Source organism: Triturus cristatus, chromosome 4_1 (assembly GCF_964204655.1).
Source record: "Triturus cristatus chromosome 4_1, aTriCri1.1, whole genome shotgun sequence".
Classification (NCBI taxonomy): Eukaryota; Metazoa; Chordata; class Amphibia; order Caudata; family Salamandridae; genus Triturus; species Triturus cristatus.
The window spans coordinates 222,975,924-222,989,407 of record NC_140585.1 but is presented as its reverse complement, the minus strand read 5'-3'; the positions used below and the strand labels follow the sequence as shown (position 1 = coordinate 222,989,407).

At 41.2% G+C, this 13,484-nt stretch overlaps 1 protein-coding gene across 1 annotated transcript in view; it reads left to right on the top strand.

Moving 5' to 3' along the window:
* Nucleotides 1-13,484, top strand: part of LOC146854135 (pepsin A-like) — a 109,782-nt gene that overhangs the window by 84,007 nt on the left and 12,291 nt on the right. The window contains exon 8 of the mRNA XM_085651901.1: nucleotides 715-813. Coding sequence (XP_085508027.1) covers nucleotides 715-813 — 99 coding nt within the window. The remainder of the gene's footprint in view (nucleotides 1-714; nucleotides 814-13,484) is intronic.

The window sequence follows — 13,484 nt, the reverse complement described above, 5'->3', positions numbered from 1 at the left end:
TCACACACTGCCTCTGAGATAAGCCTAGCTGCTCGTGCTACGTTACCACAGGGTTGAGCAGGGGTTATCAAAGGGTGTAGTCTGCTTACTCTGACTTAGGAAGAAGGGTCCCTATTTGGACAGTGGCCAGCCATTGCCAACTAGAGACCCCCATTTCTAACAATATCCACTTGTAAAAATGAAACACAACTGATACCAAAAAGAAGAAAGCTAGAAAAAAGTAGAAAAAAATTCAAAATCCAACTTTCTGTAATCTGCTGCAGAACAAAGGGTGTGTGGCAGTGGATAGCAACAGAGTTATTGTGCTGCTTTGATGCATATGTTTTTGTATCTATGCTTATTTATTTGAATTAATTGATATTTGGAAGCTTTTCTTACAGCTCTGTTGTACAGAGACCCCAATCCAGTACGTAAGCACAGGTATTCAATGGGGTGCAGTGGATCTCTCACCCTCCTGGGCCCTGGTACCACTGCACCAATTGCACAATTGAAAGTTATACTAATAGTTATCAACTATACCTACAGATAATTACATATTTGCACTATGCTTTGTGACCATGGTGTTTCACGGAATGACAAAAGTATGTGGGAAGGAGAGTGGAAAATCTGGGTACAGTAGGCAGGCGGCGGTGTTGTCCAGAACTGACCCTAATATTATACGGTATTATGTATTTCGATGCACAGTTGTTCAGTGAAGCTATTTCTTCTTCACAGTACACCGTGAAGTGCTGCAGTCTACCTGCCATGCCGGATATCATCTTTGAGATCAGTGGGGTTCAGTACCCACTTGCTCCCTACGCGTACGTCCAGCAGGTACGTCCCCCTTTCCTTCAGTATCATGAATTGTGGACAGTGTGCATGCCTTCCATCATAGAGCTTGAAACATTACTATCTGTCGAATGATAAACTGCAAGGTCATTTTAAGATGTATACTCCTTGGCTTGTCCTCTGAGTAGTTCACCATCCGTGGTGAATTACCGCTCTGTGGGGGAGGTAAACCCAGGACGTATTAAAAGTGTGTATTGCCACCAGTAGTATGGAATGACTGACACACACACAGGGCCTGATTACGAGTTTAGGAGCTATTTATCACACCTGATAAATACTGATACCACGGGGTACATTCTTTATTGGTGGCAATAAATAACACCTATTACGAGTTATTGGGGAATAACATGCAGATTTTAACACGTCAAAATCTGCATGATACGGTAAATACAGTATGCTTTTCCCTCATTAAATTTCAGCTGGTTTGACCAGCCAAAATATAACAAAAGATGAGGTATTTAACGCATCTGGTAATTATCTGATGTATTCAAACCGGCTAACTCATAATTCGGATCCGTACAAAAACAAACGTTTACGCACTGGCCGGAATAAACCGACCACCTCTTAATCAGGTGCCTAGTGTTCAGTATGTGTCCTACTTCCACCATAAAGAAAACCAAACAGGACGACGGGCTCATTTAGGGCCAGATTGAAGTGACCACAATCCAGTTAAGTAGAGGAAGAAGTCAGGTTTATTACCGCTCATCACAACAGCTTCCAGGGAATAAACAGCATATTCAAGTGTAGACATTCCATCACCCAGGAGATGACAGAACACACAGTAAGTGATTACATCACACCTTAGATATTACAATATCTCCCTTCTTCACAATAACACAAACAATAGAAAATGGAAGAAAGACCAAAAAGTAGATTTTTCCTAAAAAAGAAATAAAAAACACAATACAATAAATAACATGAAAATAAAGAAAATAAACATTCATTATGAATAGAAACAAGATAACCGATATATACTATAAGTCCATACAAATAAGATAACAAATACATACTATAAGTCCATACGTTTGGGAACATATCTCATCCGGGTGCTTCTCCTCAACAATGAGGTGGACTTATCTTGTGACGCATTATCACAAAGTGAACTTCTTCCAACACCATTATCAGTCAAGCCCATTTGAAGCACAACTTTGTCAGGAATTTTATAAATCCTGGCTACGTTCCACCAATTCTTACCATCAACTCTCACAGCATAACGCGAAACCAGGTCAACACACATTGGTTTACTAAATTTAGATAAACCCTTGGGTACATTCTGAGGAATCTTAATCTTGACCCAATCCCCCACCTTAATGTTGTGAGACCACTCTTCTTTATGATAGCTCTGTCTTGAACGACTGGTAGAATTATCATTGGCATTGATTTTGTTGAGTATCTGAGAATGCACCTTTCCCTCAGCTAACACAGGAGAAGAAGGAGAAACAGATCTAGACAATAGACCCCACTCCTTCATCCAAGCTGGACACATGTTAAACGTTGCAGCTCTCCCTCTCAGTAACTCAAAAGGACTCTTCCCAAATTCAATACCAGGAGTAGTGCGATGAGCCCACAACATACTTTGCACAGCTCCTCTAATATCCATGTTACCAGCAACAGCCCATTGCACACAATCAACCAAAATGCGATTCATGCGCTCAATAAAACCATTTCCTTGTGGGTGATAAAGAGCTACATGCCGATGGAAAATCCCAGATTGGTTCAAAAATGAAGACATTTCTTTGGAAACGAACTGTACCCCATTGTCCGACACTAATTCTTTAGGGAAACCTTCCCTCGCAAACAAGCTCTCCAAAAATTTGATAACCTCATTAGTGTTAGGTTCCGTCAAAAAACAAACCTCCCACCATTTGCTGTAATAATCCGCAATTACCAAAGCAAATCTATATTTGTTTGGTAAAGCATTGAATGGTCCAATGAAATCTAAGGCAAGTTTCAACCAAGGACCTGAAGGTAGCTCAACCTTCACCTTTGGAGGAGTGACAGTCTTGATTACCTTATCACTAGAACAGCACGTAAAACAATTTTCAACCTTGTTCTCAATATGACGGTCCATTGAAGGCCACCAATAAATAGCACGAATCCTACGCTTGGTACATGTTTGACCCAAATGACCTTCATGTCCAGCTGTAATTATACGATCTCTCAAACTAACTGGGGGAACAAATTTATCACCCCGTAAGATCATCTCACCCTCTTCTAGAGAAAGTTCATCAGCCACTTTTGAAAAAGGTTGCAGTTCACTATCCAGGTGTTTTTCCTTAGGCCAACCCTGAATAATGCATTTTTTTACCTCCATGAGGACAGAATCAGACTTCAACGCATCAAACCATTCTTCCTCCCTGAAACACCCCTCTTTGCATACATCAATGCTCGCAATTAAGCATTCTTCATCCTCCTCTGCACCACTGGCAAAGGCAACCTGGAGAGAAAATCAGGTCTGATGTTTTTACCTCCAGGAATATGTTCCACTGTAAAATTGTATTGAAGAAGTTTAGAACTCAATCTCGCAATCCTAGGAGTATGATCTTTCACTAAAACCCCATTGAGAATAGGAATCAGAGGTTTGTGATCAGTCAATAATTTAAAAGATCTTCCCCAAAGAAAACTCTTAAACCTCTCAACAGCCCAACAACAAGCTAAGAGTTCCCTTTCTATAACAGAATAATTTTTCTCACTAGGACGTAATGATCTAGAGATGAATCCAACAGTGAATTCCTTTCCAGCTTAGATTTGGGTCAACATACCACCTAAACCATCAAGACTAGCGTCAACAGATACTACTGAATCTAAAGAAGGATCATAAGGAGTCAAAATATTGCACTGCCCAAGATCATCCTTGATTTGATCAAAATCTGTTTGACATCTGTGGTCCCACATAAAAACAGTCCCTCTCTTCAACAATTCACGTAAATGAACAGTCTTAGCCGCAAAATTGGATATGAATTTGGAATAAAACTCACACATGCCAAGAAAAGACGAAACCTGCTCCTTGGTTTTGGGAGAGGGAACTTTAACTATAGCCTCAATCAAGCCAACTCTGGGAAGAATGCCCTCACCAGATATGCAGTGTCCTAGATAATCGATAGACTTAACGCCAAAAACACATTTGCTCAAATTGGCCACTATACCTTTCTCTTGCAGCCTATTTAACACTTCCATCAAACTCTTGTCATGTGATGACCTGCAAACTCCAGCAATTAAAATGTCATCTTGGAAAACAACCGTATTATGCACTCCCATTAGAACTTGTTCCATCACACGTTGAAAAACTGAAGCCGCCGAAGCTAGACCAAACGGCATACGTTTAAATTGAAAAGTTCCTGACGGTGACACAAAAGCTGTCAAATGTTTTGAGGAGATGTCTAATTCAACTTGATGGTAAGCAGAAGACAAATCTATCTTAGAAAACCATTCAAAACCCTGAAACTTGGAAACAATATCATCAATGCGGGGTAACGGGTGAGAATCCACCCATATGTTCTTATTGAGACTGCGTAAGTCAATGCAGACTCTAAGATTTCCATTTTATTTCCGTGCGACGACCAAAGGACTTAACCAGAGAGATGATTCGATAGGCTCAATCACACCAGATTCACGCATCTTTTCAAGCTCCTTTGTTAAATCATCCCTAACACTTAAAGGAACATTTCTCAGTTTATGTTTGCTAGGGATTGCTCCTTCTTTCACCTTGATAAGATGTTTAAAACCTTTGATCAGACCTAAAGAATCACAGAAAACATATGGAAATTTACTTCCCCAGATTGAAGGATTGTCATAAGGTGTTGATTCATTGACAATAGAGACTGGATCTTTTGTACCAGGTCTAAGGGTCATTCCGAATAGACCTTGGTGGTACCACCCCAGGATGTTTAACCCTTTAATAGCAACATAAATTTTCCCAGTGATAGTTTTCTCTTCAAACTCTAATGTGCTTTCGAAAAAACCCTTCAGCTGAATCTTCCTTCCCTCATAGGATACAGGACTCCTATCAGGAGGTTGAAGAAGTTTGTCACCCCACACAGATTCAAACAATTCTTCAGTGATCATTGTCATGCGTGCTCCTGAATCAACTAGTAATTTCAAACTTTTCCCATCCACTATGATATCCACAATAGGGTCTGGACATTCCTCACAGTCATCCTTAACTACTAACATTAAGTCGGACATAGAACTTATGACTTCTGTGTCATTCTCCAACGTATTACTCTCCTCCCACACAGCACTGATATTCCTCCTGGCCATACACACTTTTGAAAAATGACCCTGTTTACCACAATTCCTACAGGAGGCATTACGAGCTGGGCAAATACGTGAATTAGGAAAATGGGAAGGATAACCACACTTTGAACAGACATTCCTCTTTTGAGGATACATTTGGTTTTTTTCTTGTCTGGCTGCAGGCACTTTTCCTTTGTTATCAGTACTGTTTTTCTCAGGAACACTACTCTTTTCTCCCACAACTTTCCCTTCATTAACGACTCCAATTGTAGATTTGTCTGGCCTCAGTTCATTTGAAGAGGTTTGAGATAGCTCAATACTTTTAACAATGGACACAGTTTCTTCAAGTGAGGGATTTTTCAAAGTCAGTAATTTCTGTTGCACTTTTTTGTCTCTACATCGTACTACGATTTGATCTCTGATGAGTTGGGACGTAAAATTCTCAAACTCACATTCAGAAGCCAAAATACGTAGAGAAGCAACATATGACACAATACTCTCCGATGTTTGTTGCTCCCTTGTAAAAAACTTGTGCCTGGCTACTACTAAACTCTTTTCCACATCAAATTGTTTTTCTAACATTTGAATGGCCTGATCAAAATCATTTAGTGGTTCTTCACCCTCAACTTGTTCAGGTAAAGGTAAATGTTCCAAAACAGCCTGACCTTCAAAACCCAAATTGTGTTCGAGAATAAATCTCTTACGTTCAGCACTAAATCTAAGGCCCCCTATGGCTCCTAGATACTTCGTAAATGCCCTGTACCATACTTTCCACTCTACTGGTGGGTCTCCCGGAAGCTGTAGGAAAGGGGAAGGTGCCTGTACATTCTGCATATTGAAAACAAAATACTGTAAATAACCACTATACAGAAAAACACTTGAATTACTCGCTTACGCAGTGAGTATTCTTCTTTTGCTAAAAGAACAAAACTAATAAAACACTGTACTGATTTTCAAAAAAAAAAAACAACACAGCGTTCTGTATATGGAAACCCAAATCTATGGGGGACACTACGCAGACAAACACCTAATTTTCTCCCTTACACAGAGAATATTACTGATAACTAGTACAATGCATACGTATATATCATAGTTTTCACCCTCTTTAAAATAATAATAATTAAGCACGGTGAAAAAACGATATAAAGTTCCAACAATTGAAATAGATTTTGACTTTTCTGTTTCAAAAACAACCACAAGATGGCAGTGGTGCGCTGTCAGTGAAGAATTATCCGTAGCAAAGTGGAAAAAACTGTAGCTCCGATGCCTGAATGTTAGACATTAAACTCCGTGAAAAACGTGCAGTACCTTGTCCCCTGTGAAGCAGTCTTTCCGCGGGGTAAATGTTCGTCAAACAACTGCTCAAATACCTTCAAGTAGTCTTGTGAAGTAATACTCCGATATGACTACTGCGTTCAAATGCGCGCCGATCCCGCAGACACAGAACGTAGTCACGTGAAAAGAAGGCTGTCTCTATGACGCTAGTAGAATTCAGCTGACAGGAAGAAGAACAAAGAACGTGGGCGCGTCACAGCACACACGCACACCACGTCATCATTTCTTGGCTCAGCGCGAATGAGTGAAGATCAACGGTCTCCTCCAGAGCTGCGCGTATCCAACGGTGAAACCAATGACCCAACAGTGAACCGATCACATCCACGACAGAAACAAAGGTAGGAATAACACAATTTCCTTACGTTTTGCTCTCTTCCACAATCGTGTGACATCTGAGGGTTTGTTATTACTTGCAGCTTTCCTCGTTCAACCTGTTCGGCAAAAAGCTTTTAAAACTTCGTTTTTTCCTTGTGATTACGATGTTGGCAAAAGAGTGAACAGTCTTTACGCCAGATAACTGCTAACCGAGACTGACTGTCCCATCGGTAACACAGAAAAGTCTTTGATCGATAACAAAAAAAATCAAAATGTTGGAAAAAAAACAGCAGTCAGTTTGTACTCTGCACACGTAGGTATAACGATGAGCGGTGCGTCTCAAACTCGTCGCCAATTGAAGTGACCACAATCCAGTTAAGTAGAGGAAGAAGTCAGGTTTATTACCGCTCATCACAACAGCTTCCAGGGAATAAACAGCATATTCAAGTGTAGACATTCCATCACCCAGGAGATGACAGAACACACAGTAAGTGATTACATCACACCTTAGATATTACACAGATGTATCAAAGGGTTTTACCCATTCTGTGTCTATGGGAAAATGTGTTCATACATATGGTCCTTAGAGTCCTGTTCTAAATGTGGAGATAGTTCCCTTAACAGTAGTAGATGTTTAGGTTTATTTGTCTGCACAAGTAAACCGAGAATAACCCCTTGCAGCATTGCTATTGCATTGCCTTCCATACAGTCATGATTTCTTTTTTTTTTTTTTAAATGAAGTTCGAATGTCAGCAGAGTCTTTCATTGTGATCCTTCCTTAGTTTCTGTAACATAGAAAGAAGGGTTGCATGATGTTATCACTGTAGCATTTACTAAGTAAGTACATTGCAAACACTACATTTGAAGTCACTATCCTCAAGTTATTTCTTCTTTTTTGAAATGTATGTGAATGTAGATATAAATAAAGATATATATATACTGATACATTCATATATACACATACACATGAATGCATTCATACAGATAAACATATTAACACTGCTTCCAATGTTATACATAGTTGAGCACCCGTAGTCTCTTTATGCGCTCTGCTTATTCCATCCCCATTGCGCAAAACGCTCAAAATTTAAATATATATTATATATAGATATTTTTAAATACCACCTTAAGCCTAGCTGCAATGTCCCAGGCATATTAGTGACTCCTGATGTAACTGTGGAAAAACTGTGTAGTAATGTCTCCTGTTATAGAGCCTTTGGAGTAATGAATGTGCACCAAAAAGACGGACTAACAGGGGTTGACGAGGGGAAGCATGTAGGCAAAGAGGGAGTGGTAAAGGAAGATCATGACAGGGTGACAAGGAGCACACGGATAAAAGGGAGTGGGTAACACAAAAGAGTGAGGGTAAGGAGTAGAATGGGAAAAAGAGATGGGGTGATGAGAAGGACAGGGGTAAAGAGGACGGAATGTGGGGAGGAACATAAGAGAGTGGCATGCAGGAACAGAGCAAGTCACCGAGAGTGGGCAGAGGACAACAGATGGGAAATAGTCCCTCATGCAGGCCGCACAGTTCAATGCAAGCACTGGAGTGCAGGAGGAAGTATACATAAGTTACAAGATGAATACTCCACTAGGTGAGCCAGGTTGCGACAAAAGTGTCAAGCCAAGGGCTGAAAGAGGCTGGTCGAAGTAAGCGAGTGGGAAAGACTCAAAGCTCATTAACATATGTTATCAGTGAGTCAAAACCCAGAAGTAACAATACAGGATAAGAATGTGAAAAAACACATGCAAAGTAACCCTAGCACTGAAGTGCACTTCCTTTTAGGCAGATGTGGACATGTGATCATTAAAAATATGAACACTTGCAGTTTAAAAGAGCAATGGCTGATGTGGGCTTTCCTATTGCAATTTGTTATATGTTGTGTATGAGAAAACAAAATGTGAATGATAGTTGATGTTGGAAATGGCCCTTTCTGTAGGATCGTCCCCAAACATTTTGCCTTCCTCCTCCCCTTTTTGCTGAATTAGTTTGTTATTGGCTGTAGGATGCAGTGCACTTTAGCACTGCTAACCATTTTAGCCCTGCTAACCAGTGCTAAAATGGATGAGACCTAACGGCTAGAGCGGCCGGCCTCAGAGCTGGGGAACGGGGTTCGAACCTTGGCAGGGACACTCAACATCCTGTGATTCTGGGCAAATCACGTAATCTCCCCATGCCTAACAAAAAAAATGTATGTGTCCGTCTGTAACGCATCCAGCACTCATGTAAAGTGTTCTGATGCCTTTAGGTCTAGTTCGCGCTATATAAAACTCCCCCTAAAAGTGCTTGTGTTCTCTTCTTAAACCATTGTAAAATTGGCTTACTCCCAGTTGCCATATTTAATTTACTTGTAAGTCCCTAGTAGAGTGCACTACATAAACCCAGGGACTGTAAATTAAATGCTACTAGTGGGCCACCAGCACTGACTGTGCCACCCAATTAAGTAGCCATTTCAACATGTTTCAGGCCTGCCATTGCAGAGCCTGTGTGTGCAGTTTTAAACTACCAGGTTGACCTGGCATGATAAACCCTTTGCTAGGCCCGAACGTTCCTTTTTATTACATATAAGTCAACCCTAGTGTAGGCCAAGGACAGCCCCAGGGCAGGGTGCAGTGTACTTAAAAAGTGGGACATGTACTTTTAAGTATCACATATCCTGGTAGTGAATAACTCTTACATTTGTTTTTCACTACTGCAAGGTCTATATCTTCAATAGATAAAAGTGGGAATACCTTAATACATTTTATAAGTATGATTTCAAAATGGGAAGATATAACTGGTTTATGTTTGGTATATCTGGAATCTTAATTTAAAATTGTAACTTATGGTGAAGTCTAATATTGAGTTACAATTCTGAAAATACCACTTTTAGAAGGATGTATGTCGTTACAACGCACACTTTTACAACGCATGCACTTACAACACATTTTTTACAACGCAAAATCCATTACAACGCATTGCATTACAACGCATGACACTACAACGCATTTTTAAAAACTACCTTTACAACGCATTCCATTACAACGCATACTACCTTTACAACGCATACCATTACAACGCATAATATTAAATTGCATTTAAGGTAAGTATTAGATAGTATAGGGGTAAAAATTACTTTTCTAACTCCAGGGGGTGCAACAGTAGGGTAAGTGTTGGATAGTATAGGGGTAACAATTACTATTCTAACTCCAGGGGGTGCAACAGTAGGGTAAGTGTTGGATAGTATAGGGGTAAAAATGACTATTCTAACTCCAGGGGGTGCAACAGTAGGGTAAGTGTTGGATAGTATAGGGGTAAAAATTACTATTCTAACTCCAGGGGGTGCAACAGTAGGGTAAGTGTTGGATAGTATAGGGGTAAAAATTACTATTCTAACTCCAGGGGGTGCAACAGTAGGGTAAGTGTTGGATAGTATAGGGGTAAAAATGACTATTCTAACTCCAGGGGGTGCAACAGTAGGGTAAGTGTTGGATAGTATAGGGGTAAAAATTACTATTCTAACTCCAGGGGGTGCAACAGTAGGGTAAGTGTTGGATAGTATAGGGGTAAAAATTACTATTCTAACTCTAGGGGGTGCAACAGTAGGGTAAGTGTTGGATAGTGTAGTGTAATATTATGCGTTGTAATGGTATGCGTTGTAAAGGTAGTATGCGTTGTAATGGAATGCGTTGTAAAGGTAGTTTTTAAAAATGCGTTGTAGTGTCATGCGTTGTAATGGAATGCGTTGTAATGGATTTTGCGTTGTAAAAAATGCGTCGTAAGTGTAGTGCGTTGTAAAAGTTGCGTTGTAAAGGTTGTTCCCCCTTTTAGAAAGTTGGCATTTTCTTGGCTTAGCCATTTTGTGCCTTCACCTTCTCTCTGCTCACAAGACTAGGTGTAGCTAGGATTTGATTATTCAAACACATCTCCTCTGCTGAGTGGTATATCCCAGAGCAGAACCGATGCATCTCTTTGGCTGCGAGGCTTATTCTCGAGCAGAACCGACACATCGCCGCTGCCACCTGGATTGGACCCGTCTCAAAGACTCACGTTGCCACAGCAGCCTTCGAAACCGGGACATCGCCGACAGCACAGTGCATCTCCAGCCCAGGTAGGCTAATCCAATAAGGTGCAGGGCACAAACTTAATTCACTGTAAAAGTTTACTCCATATAATAGGCTCCAACCACAGATCCAGCCTCGCGAGCGTTCAGACTCAAACTGTCGCTCTAACATTCCACTAAGCATACATAAGCACTAGTGACATGTACATTGTGCCACATTCCACAGTAACACATAGGATACCACACTTCTCCCTTTCTATACCAACAAACAATTAATTCTCCCCAAACTATATACAAAACAGCTCTAGTTAAAAAGTCATTTATCCATAGGAACATCTTTAAATCCTTTCTGGACTGTTCTGATGGTGCTCACATCCTCTTCATTGTTCCAACTCATTATCAGCACCATTGGCAGTTTCTTCCATTTCTTCCTTGCTACTTTCCATGTTAGCTCTCTCAGAAACCTTTACAACTCTGTTCAAATTCCATTTTTGTTCACCTTTCTTTTTCACAGCATTATTAGAAACTTGAATTGTCTTCATCTGTTTACTATACCTGCAATATACCTCATGAGTGACAGGAGATTTACCTTTAACCACATCACATACAAAACTTTGGCTGCCTTCTTACTGTCCGTATAAGCTTTTCACGCATTGCTTCCGCACCCACTCTACTCTTCCATCTTTCATCCTCAACACACTCCTCCGACCCTTTACAATCTTTCATCCAAGGTAGAGATAACATAGAATTGGCATGCCTCCATTCAAATGGTGTCTACATGTAATACAATGTGGGGTTAGTCTATATACCTCTACCCACTTCGCTAGTTCCTTCTTCGAATCTTTCCCAGAACTTCTTGACAACTGTGTGGCCTCCTTATTCGTTTGGCTCATCAGTGGCAGCTCCTCGAGGGAGTGCTGTGGGGCGGTGAGGCGGGGCGGGGTGGGTATTAGTAAACTCCAGAATAGGGCTGAACGGAGTCAAGTAAAGAAATAAATAAATGAAACGAATTACATTGAGCGCTGCAATGCCGAAACGGCGATGCAGTGCGCAATGTACTTTGTTTTATTTATTTATTTCGTACTCAACTCCGTTCGGCCCTATTCCGGATTTTACTACCCCCACCCTGCCCCTCCCCCGCCTCGCCGCCCCGCAGCACTCCCTCGAGGAGCCGCCACTGTGGCTCATCCTCTCCACAATCCCATTAGTTTCTGGGTGATAAAGCACAGACCTTTCATGTTTAATACCTCTTCTCCTAAATAAATCTTTAGTTTCTCTCAACACAAATTGCACTCCATTATCAGTCAACACTGACTATGGCATTCTCTCTCTCACAAACACCTCAGACAAAAACTCTATCACCTTATTAGAGGTCACTTCATTCACAACTTTCACCTCCAGCCAGCTAGAGTACAAATCAACAAACACCATGATAAACTTTACGTGTGCCACAGCACTGAGAGGACCTAAAATGTCTATAGCAATTTCATCCCATGCTCTTTTGGACAACTCTCTCATCACCATGGGTTACTCTCTGGGTTTGCATACCTTAGCACTCAAACAACTCTAGATGCATTCTCTCCCCTCCCATTCTATCTTCTTGTCCATTGCAGGACACCAATAACTGGATCGTAACTGCTCCTTAGTTCTTGAAATTTCCCTGGTGTCCCTTGGGAATTATTTTCGTTCCCCTGAATACCATGCCTTCATCCACAGATAACTCATCCTTGACACTCCAAAATGGTTTAAGTTCTCCATCCAAAAACATCTTTTCTCCCCACCCTTTCTCTATTCTCATTAACACATTTTGTAACACCTCATCTTTTAAAACCTCATCAATCCACTCATGTTCTCAAGCACTTCCTTCACTTACAACACAAACCTTCTCTCCATCACTTGCACCCTCCTCATCTTCCACATCACCTTCGTTAACCATCCTAGATAAGCAATCTGCTACAACATTGCCTTTTCCCTGGCACATGCACAGCCTGAAAATCATATTCTTGGAATGCCACCACCCATTTAGCACCCGTCTCTCTAACATTCCGCTAAGCATACATAAACACTAGTGGAATTTACCTAATCCCATATTCCCCAGCAACACCTAGGATGCCACACCAGGCCCTTGCATCTCTTATCGACGGCAGCCATGATGACTACAGCGGACTCCGAATCTCAACCTCACAGCTCCTCAAAATCAATGCATCAACGCCTGTGCGTGGCATCTCCAATGCTGGATTTTGCAAGCCCGGTCAACTGGATCCTCAATGACAACACAACAGTGCCTCACACCGCAGCCTCGTCGCATCTCGGAACCAGTGAATCTCTCCGGCTTCATGGCGAATCTTTGAAGCTGATCCACGCAACGCTCCACAACCAGGATCTAAGGGACTTGGTTCAGCAGGCCTAACTGGGTTCCTGTAGCCGGCACACAGTCCATTGTGATTGGCCTGAACTTGTGACTTTGTCCTGGTCCGGCACTTTGTGCTTTTTGGTGCTATTTTGACTTAAAACTTTAAAATGTAATTTAAACGTGTGGTACAAACTGCAGTGGCCTCCTGACGAGAGCCCTGGCACTTATTATTTTGCAGATTAAGCACTGAGTAATGCCCAAACATCATTATAAAGGAGCTTTTATTCAGTCACTCGTGAAGAAGCTGCAGCAAGAGATAATGAAAGAAAGTTATGACTGACTGCTGAGGGAAAGAAATTACAACAAGCTCTGGC